A 19,913-nucleotide genomic window follows, 5' to 3' on the forward strand; every position below is an offset into this window, starting at 1 on the left:
TCTCTTCCATGTTGAGCCATGAGGGATTCACATGCATATCATTGTTAGCTCCCCGTGTACTTTTAAGGGCCAGCTGTGCTGCCCTGTTCTGAGCCACCTGCAATTTTCCCAAGTTCCTCTTTGTGGCACCTGACCACATGACTGAACAGTAGTCCAGGTGCGACAAAACTTGGGCCTGTAGGACCTGCCTTGTTGATAGTGTTGTTAAGAAGGCAGAGCAGAGCTCTGTTTTGGACAGACTTCTCTCCATTTTACCTACTGTTGTATCAATATGTTTTGACCATGACAGTTTACAATCCATAGTTACTCGAAGCAGTTTAGTCACCTCAACCTGCTCAATTTCCACATGATTCATTAGGCATTATTTGTCAGGCATCTCCAGCTAGCTAGTTAGCCAGCAGGTACATGCCACCAAAGAACATAGCTAGTTAGCTAGTCATGGTTCTTATCGCTAACTTGCTTAACTAGCTAGGTAGCAATTAAAACGACTCCATAACGAACATTAACGAAGTTAGCTAGCTAACATTAGCTAGCTAGCAACAATTTTAACCCCTAAACTCCTACTTGCTTCACTCAAAGTAGCTGGCTACAGTAGCTTGCCTGATAAAATATATGTATTAATCCCTGGTACTTCATTCAGCTGACTAATGCTAGCTAGTAAATAATTGAAATGCACAGCAGACAATTGATGTTCACACACTACACAAACATCTACCTACTGTGTACTAGTTAGACGCTATAACGTCTCCTCTTTCCAAGGGTCGTCTCTAGTTACCTCAGCCACAAATGGCTAAACCCGCCTATTTAAAAAATGTATCTTCAGAAAATATTACTATAAACCTAGCTGTAACTACACTGCTATAACCTTATGCCTAACCCTAACCTTAAATTAAGACCAAAAAGCTAATTTGTGTTCATAAATACTGCATTTTGACTTTGTGACTGTGTTAACTGACAACCCTTTCCAAGTGCGAGTGTCACGTAGTTTACACACCCGAAAAAGTCTGATTATGTTAATGCATAATAATCGGGAGTGTACAATCCCAGAAATCCTTGTTAATGCATAATCGGAAGTGTACCATCCCGGAAATACGTGTGTCAGTACGTGATCAGGAGTGTGCAGCGATCTGTGCACATATTTGAGAAATTGCCGCACACCTCCCGCAAACTCCCATTTTCACTGATGGTGTACAGTTTGGAAAATACCCGGAAACCAAGCTGCATAGTCTAGCCTACTATGCTCCCTGTGACTCTAGGGTAAACAAAATGGTAACGTTGTGTATTTTATAGCCCATTTGTTTGTGAGAAAATGTGATTGGGATCCAATTTGGTTTATATTCTAACTTTGGCTGTCTAGGCTGTCTAGACCTTTTAATTCCAAAATGATTCACTGGAATTAAACAATAAATACTAGCTGACAGACTGAGTAAATGTTTTACAAGGCCTACATTTGCTTAGGTCAGGACTATATGATGCAAACCTGCATAATGGAAGCTCAGCCCTGTCAGTTGTGTCTAATCATGTTGCTTTCTGTGTCTGTGTATAGGAAACCCCCCACAAGTACAATGTTCCTTCAGTTTGACTGGGTTTTCATCCTCCCCAAGCCAGGAGTTTTTCCAGTAGTTATTTTTTTAACCATTTGACATGATTAAAAATACTATAGTCCCAACATAGCCCATAATAAACATTTTTACAACAACTGAATCTCATTCATACCGTATAAGGTCCAGAGTATTACCTGGTTAGGTTACCTGATCAGGAAAACCTTCAGCCGGCAGATTCCTTTTTTAACCACACCGCTCTGGGACCTGTGATTCCACCTCTGTCCCAGTGGGTCTTTACTCACACAGCTGCTTTTGCCTGGTTAGACTTTCACCTGGACTAGCTGCCGACCTGAATGTTTGGTTGGCTGAACCTGAAGTAATTCATATAAATTTTTGCTAATGAATGAACTACCGGTGAGCAGATGGCTTGCTGTTTGAAACAAAGCATGTTCTCGTGGACCGACTCGAGCGCACTGACTTGGCCGTCTGTTTTCAGATATAAAAAATATGGAGGGAGCTCAGATCTAATGTGCGCATCCTCAGCAAACAACATGACAACATATCACCAACAATAACATATGCTCTGTGTAGATCACAACGTTCTCGATATTCTCTCTCCGTCCATTGAATATGAAACCACATTGATCTGATCGTACTAACCAGGTCAGTTCTGCTTTTGAGAGTTCATTGGGCCAAGGATGGATGGGAAGATAGAAAGAAATGATATCACAGCAAGTCATTCATTGTATCAGTCCCAGCACCTTGTTGCCACTGTGTTTAAAAATCTGTGATTGTCGTCGTTTCTGGGCGGTTTCCGGGCATTCAAATCAAATGTATTTATATAGCCCTTCGTACATCAGCTGATATCTCAAAGTGCTGTACAGAAACCCAGCCTAAAACCCCAAACAGCAAGCAATGCAGGTGTTGAAGCACGTTGGCTAGGAAAAACTCCATAGAAAGGCCAAAACCTAGGAAGAAACCTATCGAGGAACCAGGCTATGAGGGGTGGCCAGTCCTCTTCTGGCTGTGCCGGGTGGAGATTATAACAGAACATGGCCAAGATGTTCAAATGTTCATAAATGACCAGCATGGTCATAATAATCACAGTAGTTGTCGAGGGTGCAACAAGTCAGCATCCCAGGAGTAAATGTCAGTTGGCTTTTCATAGCCGATCATTAAAAGTATCTCTACCACTGCTGTCTCTAGAGAGTTGAAAACAGCAGGTCTGGGACAGGTAGAACGTCCGGTGTACAGGTCAGGATTCCATAGCCGCAGGCAGAACAGTTGAAACTGGAGCAGCAGCACGGCCAGGTGGACTGGGGACAGCAAGGAGTCATCATGCCAGGTAATCCTGAGGCATGGTCCTAGGGCTCAGGTCCTCCGAGAGAGAGAAAAGAAAGAGAGAATTAGAGAGAGCATACTTAAATTCACACAGGACACCGGATAAGACAGGAGAAGTACTCCAGATATAACAAACTGACCCTAGCCCCCCGACACATAAACTACTGCAGCATAAATACTGGAGGCTGAGACAGGAGGGGTCAGGAGACACTGTGGCCCCATCCGATGATACTCCCGGACAGGGCCAAACAGGAAGGATATAACCCCACCCACTTTGCCAAAGCACAGCCCCCACACCACTAGAGGGATATCAGCATTGGCCTTCAGGTCCTTGATCTGAACAGGTGAGACAGCATGCAGCCAATTAGGTGTGTTCTTTGTTCATTTTCCCCCTCCCTCTGTGGTGTTTACATTTAGTGGCCAGGTCTGATCTTCTGAGGATGGTAATAGGCCCTGTTTTCACCTGTCTACATCTGGTCAGACTCCTAAAGGACTCACAGAGACAGAGATGGAGTGAAAGAGAAAGCGATGTTGGGAAAAGAGATGGAGTGAGAAAGAGAGCTAGATGTAAGCTAGATGTCTGTCATTATGAGAAAAGCTCATTAAGGGCAACTGAGGCTGATATGGGCCTTAGGCCAAGCTCTCTGACTGGTTGTAAGATGAGGCTGTTGTTGTTGGTTAGTGAGGCGATCAGAAGATCAGACTGGGTCAGTCTCAGGAGAACTGATATACCTCCAATGTTTTTAGTTCATATAGGAAGTCTTGTTCAATCAAAGAGGAGGTCATGACCTAGAGAAATCATGTTTGTGGTAATAAGTCGCTTTTTATTTTGGTCCCCAAAGAAGTCTCTTGGCTTTTGTTGGTCTATGGCTTTGTGTTGATCTGAATAGCCATTCTTTCTCATAATTTAAGCCGAATGGACTTCCAGTTAGGGTTGGGCAGTACCCAGATTTCCATACTTTCATACCGTGCCAGTGCCATCCCGGGATACAAAGTATTACCGTCAGTGCACACAAGGAGCGCACATCATTTTTTTTCCAATGTAGAAAATGACCCAAAAACGTTGTAATAACATGCTAACCAGTACTAAGAAATCCCCATAGCAGATGCTAATGAGCGCATGCAAACATTTACTCCCAAGACAGACAACCCAGCTAATAAATGTATGCAAATATCTCAAAACGCAGTTCGCAGCACGCACAAAACAAATGTTAGACAGCAGGGATCGTAACGTAGGAAGGGATTGTCTCTTCAGCTGTTACCAAGAAACTTGATCTTGGAAGCTAACGTTAGCCACTTAGCTAACATTAGCAAGTTATCAAAACACAGCTGGAGAGAATTTATTTGGCACAGTTAGATAACTTAATTGTTATAAGATATATAGCTGGCAAACATTAGTAGGGAATTTTAAGTGTAACTTGATTACCTCAGTCACTTAAGTTGTGCTGCAGGAGTGACTGACCTCACGAAGCTCCCGTTTTGCTCATTTTGCTTCTTTGTAAACAAACTCAAGCGTGTGGCTCAAACAGCTGTTTTAGGAAACTAGCACCGGTAAACTTCATAATGAGAAATTATGAAAGCGATCTGCTTTATCTATTACCTAGTGCACAAGTTGACTGCAATATTTATTTAAAAAGTACAAATATTAAAATGTATTAAATGTTTTGTTTCTTATCACGGTCAGCTATAGTTTAGGCTAACTGAAGTCTGTAAATCATGGGATGTTAGCATTCTAGCTAGCTATCAAATGGCTGCCATTAGCTTGCGCTAATGAGTGTAAATCTGTGGGTTGTCCCATAGACAGGCTGCTCACCGACTAATGCTAAGAGTTTTTGGCTAGCTCTCCAAAAGCCTGTTCCCTACAATTTGCTCCATAGCTGGCTCTCATACTGGGACAGCGGTCTGCATCTAGGTTGCAATATCTAATTTGTCATTCATGCAGTTGCAAAGTGTGTGTGTGTGGGGAAGCGGGCACCAAGCTTATCTCTTAGAGTTTCACACACTCTTTGCCCGGGGTATGTGAGGAAGTGCCCCATCATGAAAAACAGAGAAGAGGGATATTTTTCTCTCTTTTTCTCTCTTAGGCTTTTCATCTGCATCAAAGGCACTGCTAGGCTGGGCTGCAGGCTCTGACGTTAATCACAGATACTGTAATACTCCTTAATCACAGATTAATTTAAAGTGTGGCCACTGGCCACTGTCATTAGCGGACCCAAACACTGCTAGTAGTTGTAGTAGTATTGTTATGATTTTTATTGGTAGTGGTATTCACACTTATAATAGCACCCATTATGGTAGTTGTTGTATATATATTTTGTACCGTGTTTAAAGATGTGACACTGTAGTTCACCACTAGAATATAAGCATATAGCACTTCAATTTCATAGTGTCGTCGTTGGCTACAGGTTTTCTGTATAAATGCAATGTAAAACCCTCACACTGTACTGATGTACTGCTGTGCAGTAGGGTGTGCAGGCTATATCTATAATGGTAAGATCATGTTAAGCCGTGCACGTTAATGTGCTTAAAGGTTTTTGAGACGGCGAGACCGAGAGAGAAGGTGTGTGTGTGCATGCTGCTATATGGGAGATATGAGTGGAGCTGGAGGCTCAGTGGTTAGCACATCTAGACAGCCTGTGTGTTAAGAGACATACTATTACCTTCTGATTCATTGGTGAAGTAACCAGTGCCGACACAAACCTACCCTCAGATGAAATGGGAATCAATCCTCGTTCTAACACCCACATACACACACACGCACACACAAACAGGCACGCACTCACACACACCCTGTGTGTTATAGCAATAAGAGATGATTAAGACTTCAAGGTGACTCAATGCATATACAGTAGGCTCTGAAGCTAAACCAGCCAGAGCACACAATGACAAGAACATGTTGTGGTAAGGAACAGTGGAGGCAAAGGGAGGACAGCGTTATTCCAAAAAACATTGTAGAAAAGGGCAAGAAAGTGTTATTCCAAAGAATATTGGAAATATGGTGTTAGCATGAGCATTATTCCAAAGAATGTTGAGGATAGTGTTTGGTGAAGATGAGAATATTTTTCTATAAGGAGACCATTGCGATGTCATTTTCAAAGCAATATGATAGTTTCTGCTTTTATAATTTCAAGGGTACAACAGTTTCATATGCTCTTCAATTACAATGAACAATTCATAATGTCAGCCATGTAGGCTACATACAAAATGGTGGAAGTAAAGAGCCTCAGGTAATTGTGTCACTGATGGCTGGGGCAGAGTGAAGGCTGTCACTCAAGCATGCTCTTTTCTTCTCATTCCACCTACTTTCTGATTGGTTAAGAGGAAGCTCCCTCTGGCTATGACTCTTACTGGAGCTGCTCTCCATAAGAGAATACTGTACACATTTGACACAATGAATATGAAATAGGCAAAAATAAACAATCAATATTGCAAATGAATGTATACGTGTATATGTTTTTCAAACAAGTTGTACTATATGCCCCCTGCCTATAAAATAAAGAAAAAACACCCCAAAAAATAAATTTAGTTATTTCAGTCTAGAATCTAGATTGTTGTTTGAATGTGTCATTTGAAATGATGCATATCATACCAGCAGCATTAGGTTTGAGAACCTGGTAGAGTTTTTATAATAAATGGCCATTTGCAAGTGGCCCTTTTCAAGCTTGACTTCATTTGCATAGATGAAACACAGGGGAGCCAATGATTCCCCTGGAAAGTTAGTCCTCATGTATCACCATAGAAACAAGCCGTGTTCAGAGTCAGGAAATAGATTCAACGCGTGTCAAGTTGAAAATGTAATGGCCTGATTATCTTATGTGAGTGTATTTGCATGCATGCGTTACCCTGTGTGTGTGTGTCTGGGTCTAATGACTTTGAAACATCCTTACTTACTTTTTAAGTGGGAGAGTTATTCCTTGAACATTCCAGGTTCTCATCGATAGCCCAGTAATGAGGATTTTGTGTTTTAGCTGGCCCCGTGGTTTGTGTTTTCTAACGATCTCCCTTGTGTCCTGTTGCCAAGATGATTAAGGGGGCCAATTGGCACAGCTTGATGCTGAAATAGGAAGTGGCTGGAAGCGGCTCAGGAGAGGTTCCGACGGATGCAGAATGATTGACAGCCGAGGGACTTCACCTTGTCGTTTGTGTGTGTGTGTGTGTGTGTGTCAGGGCTGCGGGGGTGTAAGGGTGATATTCCTGGCATCCTCTAATGTCACAGAGACACAGGGGGTTGCTTGGTTAGTTGTCCCTAGATGGCCTGGATTGTGTTCAGTAGGCACCAAACAGGAGACAACATTTTCAAATAGAGTAAAACATATATATTTTTTTTGTACCTTTGTAAAACATGAGGTACTACCTTTTAGTTTTCTGTTGCAAAATGTTTTGCTACATTGTGCCCTACCTATCGTGACCCTGATGTACCTTCTATGGTTCCTCCACCACAGGGCTAGTGGGTGTGTTCAGCAACAGATACAGCAGCGAATGTCAGCTTGTCTAATTCCCGTGCTATAGTAACCCCTTGGGCTTTGGATATGAACGTACTTATTCAGAAATGCTCAGAGAAAGATTAGCAGCTCTGGGATAGAGTACCTCTCAACAGTAACAATATCCTATACGTGTCTCTTCTTGGCATTTGTTCTAAGACGTTGGCATGTCTGTCAGCTCGTCCTGCTTTCTGACGTTGGGAATGGATGTCACCTATTTAGTTTGGTGTGCTCAAATCTAAGACTAATCCTCTTTAGACCGGAGGCCCTCAAAATAGGCCTGTGTTATAAGGGGAGAGTTAATGTGGCGCTGGACAACCTCTGTGTGCCGTTGATAGCTTTGTCACACCTTGATGAGAACATTTAATGACCAAGAGTAACCCTATGATGTAACACTGGTGGCAAGAGGTGGAGTCCGTCCCTCCTTGCCTGCCTTCCTTCCTTCCTCACTCTTTGTCTGTCTTTCCTTCTGGTTGTCATTACCTTTTTTTCTTATTTTACCAGGTATATAGACTAAACACATTCTCCTTTACAGCAACTGGGGAATAGTTAGATGTGAGTGTACATATGCACATATGCACGTTCATGCACAAGTGTTTGTTTGTGAATGTATTTGTTACAGAATTCTAATATAAATATTCCAATGTCCCAGATGTTTGTGTCAGACAACAAGGCTAGATTAGGATCCATACTGACAGTACTGTACCTGTGTAATCCCTAAATCAAACACATGGCATAATGGCACCCATCCTAATCCCTTCAATCGTTATCCTCCAACGTGCTCTGGGCCTATATAACTGTCGAAGTTATTAATTGAAAAATAATGTAACATCATACAATAACATAGTTAGGTATAGTAGGGAGGGTCATTTAAAGTGAGAACCTTAGAACCAAACCAATTCACAATGCCATATCGTAAATAGCTACAGGGTTCCCAATAAATTCTAGTACTGGATAGTCAGTCCTGCAGTTGCAATACTTCATAATAGGATGGCCCTGTATGTAGCTATAAATCAAGCATTTCATTGTAGATGCTAGACATGCAGTTAATAGCAACCTATTTATATTTAGATAAGGAATGACACCCACTTCAGCAACATTTGGCTCCAAGGGCCTTTTAAGTTAATATGTAGAGTTTATTAACCCCCTAGTGTTGTCATGGTACCACAGGCCTGACCTAGAGATAGGAATAACTGCTGTTCTGAGACACATGGCAATCTGGGAATTAGCTAGTGTCCCCGCTGTGTGTGGGGGTGTGTGTGTGCGTGCACACGGGTCTGTGTGCGCAGACTGAGTGTGTGTGTCTGTGCGTGCTCACTCTTAACTTCCTGTGTTTTAACTAGTCTCTGAAGAGAGAAGGTCTGACCATCCTGACCTAGTGTAGGCCATGTTACCCAGGGACATTAGGTAACAGTACCGGCTTTAAAATAGCAAACGGGGGAACAGAGTGTGTTATGAGATTCACTCGTTTTTCGCCTTGTCCCTCCCTGGGTGAGGCTATATATAGCACCTCACACTGGAATAGAGTTTTCCCCAGCGATGTGGACCAAAGCCACAAGAACAGCTGCGCTAAAGCCAAGTCCCTAGATCAGCTCAGTGTCTTTCTACCTCTCTCTGCCGGTGTCTTTTACGGTGTCTCTCTCTGTGTCTTCTCTCTTAAAAAAAATAAAAAGAATAATGTTTGTGTTTTACCCCCTTTTTCGACCCCATTTCGTGAAATCCAATTACGATCTTGTCTCATCGCTGCAACTTCCCAACGCACTCGGGAGAGACAAAGGTCGAGTCATGCGTCCTCCGAAACATTACCCGCCAATCCGCGCTTCTTAACACCCACCCGCTTAACCCGGAAGCCAGCTGCACCAATGTGTCAGAGGAAACACCATTCAACTGACCACCGAAGTCAGCCTGCAGGCGCTGGCCCGCCACAAGGAGTCACTAGAGTGAGATGAGTCAAGTAAAGCCCCCCCAGCCAAACCCTCCCCTAACCCAGACGACGCTGGGCCAATTGTGCGCTGCCTTTAGGGACTCCCGGTCACGGCCGGTTGTGACACAGCCTGGGATCGAAACCGGGGTCTGTAGTGAAGCCTCAAGCACTGTGATGTATCTATCTAAACTTCTTTGCGTCGGTCTCTATTTCTCCGTCTGTCTCGTTGTGTGCCTCTCTGTAACATTCATTATAACCAGGTCTCCCCTAATGTTAATTGGTCCAGCAGTCAAGCCAACTGAGCTCCTTGTACTACTGTAGCAGATTTTACTGAGCTTTGTGTTTTTTTTCATTAATTGGATAATGGAGTGTAACACAGGATATATTTGCGGATTGGTTGCTAAAGTGGTAGCCACTGACCGTAGCAATCAATGGCATGTGGGACAATACATTTATTTAATTTAAAGGAAAACGATGACAATGAAAATACATTTTCGAAATTGAATATCACATCAGTCATAATACAGTATACTGGCAGAATTAAGTAGCTCTGTAGGACTAACTGCAGAGAGAGACATGGGCGTGGCTTCTGCTTGCATCAGTCCTCTACAATACTGGTGGATACAGACTGAGTGTACAAAACATTAAGGACACCTTCCTAATGTTGAGTTGCACCCTCCCTTTTGCCCTAAGAACAGCCTCAATTCTTCAGGTCATGGGCTTTACAAGGTGTGGAAAGCGTTTCACAGGGATTCTGGCCCATGTTGACATCAATGCTTCCCACAGTTGTCTCAAGTTGGCTGGATGTCCTTTGGGTAGTGGACCATTCTTGATGCACACGAGAAACTGTTGAGCTTGAAAAACCCAGCACCGTTGCAGTTCATGACCAGTGCGCCTGGCATTTTTTCTTGCCCATTCACCCTCTGAATGGCACAAATACAGAATCTATGTCTCAATTGTCTCAAGGCTTAAAAATCCTTCTTTATCCTGTCTCATCCCCTTCATCTACACTGATTTGAAGTGGATTTAACAAGTGACACACTCCCAGACACACACCTACACCGCTGTCCACTCCGAGATGGATCTTTATATAGCTGTGATAACCTTCACCATATGGTCTGCTCAGTCCTCTTCCCAAGGCAGCCATATTTCTCACCTTAGTCAATTAATAAGTCATTCACTATTTCTCTCTTCACTGCTGTTATTGATTGCAGCGCCCTGATGATAGTATTACAGGCATGGGTCATTTTAATGTTTTTATAGTTAGTGTATATTCAGTTATGAATCTATATGTGTGGATGTGTGGCAGGAGGGTTGAGGACAGTCTATATAGGGCCTTATTGCTTACATAGATAAACTGTGTCAACTACAGAGGCCAACCTCTTGGCCCGTGAAAAGGAACATATTTGCACTCCTGCTGTTCTCTGATTCGTTCTCGCTCTTGCTCTCTCACTCTCTCCTTCCTCCATTCTCTCATTCGCTCACTCTCCTCTATTACCTTCTCCATCAAACACTTTCTCTATCTCTCTTTTTCCCTACCTTTCTCCATCTCTCTCCCTTTCTCTCTCAATCTTCCCCCTCTCTCCATCTCTCTCTCTTTCAGTTTGACATCACAGGTGTGTGTATATATAGCAGATGGATTCTCTCTTGGCAGGAGTCTTTCTCTGTCCCTGTAGTGAGCTAGGCCCAGCGCCGGCCAGCCGCTCAAATGAAGTAGAAACACTTTGTTGTTTACATTGTCCTCTCCGATCGGTCTAGACATCACTTTCCACTTATATCCATTATTCATGGTTTCTCCACTAGCGCACACACACACACACGTACGTATACTGTGTGTGAGTGGTTATTAGTGTGCCTGTCCTCTTCCAGTCATCTCAGTTAGATTTATTCCTCAGCCCCTGCCAAGCACATGTTACCACGGCTACATGCCTGGAGAGCTTTGAAGCAGGTGGCCGTCCAACCAGAGCGAAACATTAGCCGTGCCCGCGAATAGTGAACACACATACAGATATAGTGAGCGCCACAAATGCATACCCCTCCGTATTTGCACCATGTGAAAGGGATGAAACATTCTGGGTATTTGGCAAGGGAGGACTGAAGAGGGCAGGAGAGGGGTGAGGTTACAGCTCTGGTAAGATGTGAAGACGTTACAAAGATCTTATATTGCCTTCTAGCACCCAATAGTGCTTTTTAACACTTGATATTGGCGCCCTTGACAAACCATGGCTCCTTATAACAGTGGTTGTATAAATATGAGGTATTAATTCATTTATAATGCATTACACACCATCCATACATTATTATCCAGCTAAGCATTCATAACAGCACATGACTCCTGTATGGAAGCATGGATGTTTGCCCACGAAGCAGTCCTGAACCCATTTTCCACTGCATTCCCGGGCTGCGTCCCAAATGGGACCCTAAAAGTAGTGCACTTCTTTTGACAAGAGCCCATAGGTAACTGGTTACCATTTGTGGCACTCTCCTGTTATGTGGGGTCTATAGGCAGCAGCAGCAGATAGCCACTAGAACTGTATCTAAGGCAGACTTTTAAAAGGAGGTTATTGCCATTTGTTATGGCAGAAAATGTAATTAGGAAAATGGCAGCTGTGGCCATGTTGGATCATTTAAGGAATATAATCCAATTTGAACTGGACAATCCTCTCCAAACAGACTGTAATGGGAAAAACCGTGTGTGTGCCAGCCGACCAGAAAGGAATACTACTGTCACTTTGTCCCTGATAACCTAGGAACAATATTGGGGACTCTAGTCGCTGGGTTGGTCTGCTGGATTACACCACATGACCAAAAGTATATGGACGCTCGTCGAACATCTCATTCCAAAATCATGGGCATTAATATTGAGTTGGTCCCCCCTTTGCAGCTATAACAGCCTCCACTCCTTCATGGAAGGCTTTCCACTAGATGTTGGAATATTGCTGCGTGGACTTGCTTCCGATCAGCCATGAGCATTAGTGAGGTCGGGCACTGATGTTATGCGATTAGGCCTGGCTCGCAGTTGGCCTTCCAATTCATCCCAAAGGTGTTCGATGGGGTTGTGTTCAGGGTTCTGTGTAGGCCAGTCCAGTTCTTCCACACCAATCTCGACAAACCATTTTGCCACAAAGTTGGAAGCACAGAATCGTCTCAAATATCGTTGTGTGCTGTAGCATAAAATATTTCCCTTCACTAGAACTAAGGTGCCAAGCCCGAACCATGAAAAACAGCCCCAGACCATTCCTCCTCCACTAAACTTTACAGTTGGCACTACGCATTCGGGTAAGTAGAGTTCCTGTAGGTATCTGCCAAACCCAGATTCGTCTGTTGGACTGCCAGATTGTGAAGCGTGATTCATCACTCCAGAGAATGTGTTTCCACTGGTCCAGAGTCCAATGGTGGCAAGTTTTACACCACTCCAGCTGACGCTTGGCATTGTGCATGGTGATCTTAGGCTTGTGTGCGGCTGCTCTGCCATGGAAACCCATTTCATAAAGCTCACGACGAACTGTTATTGTGCTAACGTTGCTTCCAGGGGCCGTTTGGAACTCAGTAGTGAGTGTTGCAACAGACAATTTGTATGCACTACGTGCTTCAGCACTCTGCGGTCCTGTTCTGTGAGCTTGTGTGGCCTACATTTGACCAGGGCAGCTCTAGCAGGGCAGAAATTTGATGAACGGACTTGTTGGAAAGGTGGCATCCCATGACGGTGCCACGTTGAAAGTCACTGAGCTCTTTAGGATTGCCATTCTACTGCGAATGTTTGTCTAATGATTGCATGGCTTGGTGCTTGATTTTATTCACCTGTCAGCAACAGGTGTGGCTGAAATAGCCAAATCCACCAATTTGAAGGGGTGTCCACATACAGAACCAGTCAAAAGTTTGGACACAACTACCGTTCAAAGGTTTTTCTTAATTTGTACTATTTTCTACTGTGTAGAATACTAGTGAAGACACAAACTATGAAATAACACATATGGAATCATGTAATAGCCAAAAAAGTGTTAAACAAATACAAATATATTCTATAATTTAGATTATTTTAAGTAGACACCCTTTGCCTTGGTGACAGCTTTGCACACTCTTGGCATTCGCTCAACCAGTTTTCATGAGGAATGCTTTTCCAACAGTCTTGAAGGAGTTCCCACAGATGCTGAGCACTTGTTGGCTGATTTTCCTTCACTCTGCGGTCCAACTCATCCCAAACCATCTCAGTTGGGTTGAGGTCGGGTTATTGTGGAGGCCAGGTCATCTGATGCAGCACTCCAACACTCTCCTTCACGGTCAAATAGCCCTTTACACAGCCTGGAGGTGTGTTGGGTCTTTGTCCTATTGAAAAAGAAATGATAGTCCCACTAAGTGCAAACCAGATGGAATGGCGTATCGCTGCAGAATGCTGTGGTAGCCATGCTGGTTAAGTGTGCCTTGAATTCTAAATAAATCACTGACAGTGTCACCGGCAAAGCACCCCCACACCATAACACCACCTACTCCATGCTTCATGGTGGGAACCACATATGCGGAGAACATCCGTTCACCTACTCTGCGTCTCACAAAGACACACTGGTTGGTACACTGGTTGTTTCTTGGCCCAAGCAAGTCTCTTCTTATTGGTGTCCTTTAGTAGTGGTTTCTTTGCAGCAATTTGACCATGAAGGCCTGATTCACTCAGTCTCCTTTGAACAGTTGATGTTGAGATGTGAGGTAACCCTGGGTCTTCCTTTCCTGTGGTGGTCCTCATGAGAGCCAGTTTCATCATAGCACTTTATGTTTTTTTGCCGCTGCGCTTGAAGAAACTTTCAAAGTTCTTGAAATGTTCAGGATTGACTGAACTTTATGTCTTAAAGTAATGATGGACTGTAATTTCTCTTTGCTTATTTGAGCTATTCTTGCTGTAATATGGACTTGGTCTTTTACCAAATAGGGCTATCTTCTATATACCACCCCTACCTTGTCACAACACAACTGATTGGCTGAAATGCATTAAGAAGGAAAGAAGTTACACAAATTAACTTTTAACAAGGCATATCTGTTAGTCACCTGGAATGCATTTCAACTATCTCATGAAGCTGGTTGAGAGAATGTCAAGAGTGTGCAAAGCTGTCATCAAGGCAAAGGGTGGCTACTTTGATGAATCTCAAATATAAAATATATTTTGATTTGTTTAACACTTTTTTTTGTAACCACATGATTATTTCATAGTTTTGATGTCTTCACTATTATTAAATAGTAAAAAAAACTTGAATGAGTAGGTGTGTATCCTTTTTTTATGCGTACTGTCCATTTGTGTATATATAGTGTTTCTTCTCTTGCTTCATAGTTCTTGGAATGAGATGGATTAGTATGTCTAGGGCCCTGAGTTTTCCATGATCATGACCTGGCAAGGAAAAACTCAGGGCTGTGACTCTGTGGCGTCATATACAAACAAACCAAGGGGAAAAAAACAATACATGTAGGTCAGTTGTATTCTGGGTATTTTCCACCTGTTCAGTATTCAGACTGTTGGAATACCTTAGGATGTCAGACACAGTATCATGTCACCCAAACACACACTACTGTCCCAGTCTGCTGACATCACATAGTCCATTAACCAGAGACTCCGTTGGTATGGTTCTGACTCGTCTGTCGGCCCGTCCAGAGCATACCCGAGTGCAAACACTATTTTAAATCTTAATATGGACTTGATTGAGTGTGCCTGACTTAATGAACCAATGGAAAAGTCCCAAAACTCCAGCCATTTGACTGTCGATGCAGACTTACTCAAACGCTCAAAGTATATGAAAGATTTCACATAGTGTTTGAACACAGGTATGGTCCAGAGTGGACGAGCAGTGTCAGTGGGTTGTAATAAACGATTAACCACTACCCTGCCGTTAATACAACCCAGCTTCCTTGGAAGGGAGAGCGGGCCCCAGTCGAGAGCTCTGAAAGTTACTGGAGTGCCAGGGATTCTCTGTGACGCCATTCGCTGGGCTACACCCTATGGTTTAAGGGCCTAGCGGTGACACGCTGACCTTTACTCTACCTCGCCAGGCGGTATGCACTGTGTGTGTGCTTGCAATCAAACCATGCAACTTAATGGCTGAAGGGGAAACATGTCAAATGAAGTATTATTAGAGTGAGTGGATGTCGAAGCAGCTGCATACGTAAGTAGCACTGCAGAGTATGGCGAGTCAATGCATTACAATGCAACTGTGCTCTGCTCATTCATTCAGTCACAAGATGAAGGGTTGAGGGGCCTGCATGACAACATTAGTCGTATGCCACTATACACCCCTAGGATGAATGAACTTACAGGCAGGCCCATGTGAGCAAAAGCAACAACGACTACACACACTCACACACGAACAAACACACATTCAACATATGGCAGAGGCGTGTTTGACAACCCTGACAGTGTGCGATATGATGGAAGTGTGTGTCTTTACCTCCACTCTTATGCATCAGCAAGCCAGAGCCTCACATTGACATGCTAGAGCTCTTTCTCTCCATTACACTGTCTATAGGGACTCAAGTGATTGCTACCTTGGACCTCTTACTATAATGCAGATCTTGTGTCGGTTCATATGGTCATGTATTAATTAGGTAGATTCTATGAATACTTTAGATGGCACCTTGTGGAGCTATGCAGTACATGTACCCTCCAAGCCCACTCTCCTTTCAGGCACATGGTGCTAGATACTCTTGTATAACATTGCAGATAGAAATATAACCTTTAGAGCAGCTGTCATGATTCCCTATTTCTATATGAAATAATAAACTCAGCAAAAAAAGAAATGTCCCTTTTTCAGGACCCTGTCTTTCAAAGATAATTCGTAAAAACCTAACAACTTCACAGCTCTTCATTATAAAGGGTTTAAACACTGTTTCCCATGCTTGTTCAATGAACCATAAACAATTAATGAACATGCACCTGTGGAATGGTCATTAAGACACTAACAGCTTACAGACGGTAGGCAATTAAGGTCACTGTTATGAAAACTTAGGACACTAAAGAGGCCTTTCTACTGACTCTGAAAAACACCAAAAGAAAGATGCCCAGGGTCCCTGCTCATCTGCGTGAACTTGCCTTAGGCATGCTGCAAGGAGGCATGAGGACTGCAGATGTGGCCAGGGCAATAAATTGCAATGTCCGTATTGTGAGACGCCAAAGACAGCGCTACAGGGAGTAAGGACAGACAGCTGATCGTCCTCGCAGTGGCAGACCACATGTAACAACCTGTGGGACAGGTACAGGATGGCAGCAACAACTGCCTGAGTTACACCAGGAACGCACAATCCCTCCATCCATGCTCAGACTGTCCACAATAGGCTGAGAGGCTGGACTGAGGGCTTGTAGGCCTGTTGTAAGGCAGGTTCTCACCATACATCACTGGCAACAACGTCGCCTATGGGCACAAACCCACCGTCGCTGGAGCAGACAGGACTGGCAAAAAGTGCTCTTCACTGACGAGTCGCAGTTTTGTCTCACCAGGGGTGATGGTCGGATTTGTGTTTAACGTTGAAGGAATGAGCGTTACACCGAGGCCTGTACTATGGAGCGGGATTGATTTGGAGGTGGAGGGTCCGTCATGGTCTGGGGCGGTTTGTCACAGCATCATCGGACTGAGTTTGTTGTCATTGCAGGCAATCTCAACGTGGTACTTTACAGGGAAGACATCCTCCTCCCTCATGTGGTACCCTTCCTGCAGGCTCATCCTGACATGACCCTCCAGCATGACAAAGCCTCCAGCCACACTGCTCGGTCTGTGTGTGATTTCCTGCAAGACAGGAATGTCAGTGTACTGCCATGGCCAGCGAAGAGCCCGGATCTCAATCCCATAGAGCACGTCTGGGACCTGTTGGATCGGAGGATGAAGGCTAGGGGCCTTCCGCGCCGAGATGTCCGGGGACTTGTAGGTGCCTTGGTGGAGGACTGAGGTAACATCTCACAGCAAGAACTGGCAAATCTGGTACAGTCCATGAGGAGGGGATGCACTGCAGTACTTAATGCAGCTGGTGGCCACACCAGAAACTGAATGTTACTTTTGATTTGGACCCCCCTTTGTTCAGGGACATATTACATTTCTGTTTGTCACATGTCTGTGGAACTTGTTCAGTTTATGTCTCAGTTGTTGAATCTTGTTATGTTCATACAAATATTTACACATGTTAAGTTTGCTGAAAATAAACGCAGTTGACAGATTGAGTTTATTTGATCTTTACAGGGACAGTGCACATTAATCAACGTGATTTATTTTTTTGCTGAGTTTAGGTGTCTGATCAACAAAATGTTAACGCAATCTTTCTCTCTCTCTCTGTCTGTCTCTCTTTCTCCATCTCTCACTCCCCAATCTCTTGCTTCTCCATCTCTCTCTCGTTCTCTCCTCCATCTCTCTCTCTCTCCTCAATCTCTTTCTTTTTCCTCCACCTCTCTCTCCCCCTTTCTTCCAGGAGGCCCAGAAGGTGAATAACCCTGCTAACAGTCAGGCAGCAGATGGGACACCTAAGGGTCCTGATGAGAAGGACGAAGTGGTACCTGCCAGCGAGGTGGGGTGGATGACCTCTGTGAAGGACTGGGCCGGGGTCATGATATCAGCACAGACACTCACCGGCAGAGTCCTGGTACGTGCCCGAAGCATGTTTGTGTGTGTGTGTGTGTGTGTGTGCGTGCGCGCACATGCGTGCGCATGTGTGTTGGTGCTTTCATTTTGAGCTGCTCTCAATCTCAAACCCCTGAAGATATTCTACCTGTAGTTCATATTATGTCAGAATGTGTGTGATGTCAGACGTAATAGACCTAGCAGAAATATAACTGAGTTACTGAGTTATTAAATTGTCATGCCACTGGGATAGCATGTCAATTTATTGGGATACATTCTCAGCTACGTTACTGTTAGATTGGAGGGTGTGTAGAACATGTGGTGTGTGTTTGTGCCCAAAGACTGACAGGGTACACAGGGGTTGGAGGGAGGGAGCAAAGGACCCCTTGTCTGCGTCTGCTGCAGTGTAATCAGCTGATGATAAATCTGTCTGCTAGGCACGGCTGGAATAAAGCATCTGGACTCCCAGCATGTATTTAAAACCAGACAAAGGAAACTCCTACATTTTACAAAGGGAGGAAACTCCTATTTTTTATTTGTAAAGGTAGAATGTTTTCTTTTTTGAAATATTGATACATATAACATATGTTAAGCCTGATTGTAAAGACATGCAGGCTAATAAATGCTTATAAAAAGTACCAAATGCTTATAAAAAGGTAAAGTACCAAAATGTATTGATTTAGGTGTTTCGTAGATGTTTGGTGTTTTGGGGGACTGAATAAATACGAAACTCGAAGCGTTGGCCAAAACAAACACACAAAACTATAAAACAATCAACCCTAAAAGTGTAATTGTTAATATTTGTTGAGATGTGAATTCTTCATGTCTCCTTAGAATATGTGTGGGGGTGTGTGTCCTCTCTAAAGCACCTGTCTGATATTGAGGAGAAATTAAGCAGAGGTCTGTATAGAGCAGTACTCTGCATAGAAATATCTCACCTACTGTGATATTGTCTAGGTTTCTGCACCATATGCCTGCTTACTGACGCTGTAATGATATGATGGGAATGCACTCTAAACAATTAACTGTGTATGCAGGTGAATGAGTGTGCGTGTGCATGTTTCAAGTGTTTGCACACATCTTGACATGTACAGTGTGTGTGGGCGGTGTTGTGGGACTCTTGCCATCCAACAGGCCTTTTCTGCAGATCAAAGCTGCGAGGAGCGTCTGTGTTCACTGAAGCTGTTTCCATGTTACCATAGCAACTACAGTGTAGCCGTACTCAATCATCTGAACTGTGCAGGACAGGGGTAACACACACACAGGGTGGTGTGTATACCGTGTAGATTCAGGGACATAGGGAAGATAAATAAAGAAACCGATGTATGAGCTTAGAGCCCTAGGTCTCTGTCCATGTGCTGATCTTGATGACTTTGCTGCTAATAAAGATCAAGTGTGCTCTGGGGCTTAGCTAATTTCCAGAGGAATCTAAATACACCTATCACAGCTTCGCCCTAATGCCTTCTGTCGAGGGGGTACGTGTATGTGCAGTGTATTCAGAAAGTATTCAGACCCCTTGCATTTTTCAAAATGTTGTTACGTTACAGCCTTATTCTAAAATGGATTAAATAAAATACGAAATCTCATTAATCTACACACAATACCCCATAATGACAAATCTATTAAAAATATATAACCGTTACCTTATTTACATAACTATTCAGACCCTTTGCTATGATACTCGAAACTGAGCTCAGGTGCATCCTGTTTCCATTGATCATCCTGGAGATGTTTCAACAACTTGATTGACGTCCAGCTGCGGTAAATTCAATTGATTGGACATGATTTGTAAAGGCACACACCTGTCTATATAAGGTCCCACAGTTGACAGTCCATGTCAGAGCAAAAACCCAGCCATGGGGACAAAGGTCCGTAGAGCTCCGAGACAGGATTGTGTTGAGAAACAGATCTGGGGAAGGGCACCAAACATGTTGACGGTATTGAAGGTCCCCAAGAACAGTGGCCTCCATCATTCTTAAATGGAAGAAGTTTGGAACCACCAAGACTCTTCCGACCTGAGCAATTGGGGGAGAATGGCCTTGGT

The 19,913-nt window shown here is 43.7% G+C and overlaps 1 protein-coding gene across 24 annotated transcripts in view; it reads left to right on the forward strand.

Moving 5' to 3' along the window:
• kcnma1a (potassium large conductance calcium-activated channel, subfamily M, alpha member 1a) overlaps positions 1-19,913 on the forward strand; it is a 277,460-nt gene that overhangs the window by 77,008 nt on the left and 180,539 nt on the right. For all 24 annotated transcript variants that reach the window (XM_031835531.1, XM_031835541.1, XM_031835550.1 and 21 more), the window contains exon 2: positions 17,721-17,891. In XM_031835531.1, the coding sequence (XP_031691391.1) occupies positions 17,721-17,891 (171 nt within the window). The remainder of the gene's footprint in view (positions 1-17,720; positions 17,892-19,913) is intronic.

This window comes from Oncorhynchus kisutch, linkage group LG11 (assembly GCF_002021735.2).
Source record: "Oncorhynchus kisutch isolate 150728-3 linkage group LG11, Okis_V2, whole genome shotgun sequence".
NCBI lineage: Eukaryota > Metazoa > Chordata > Actinopteri > Salmoniformes > Salmonidae > Oncorhynchus > Oncorhynchus kisutch.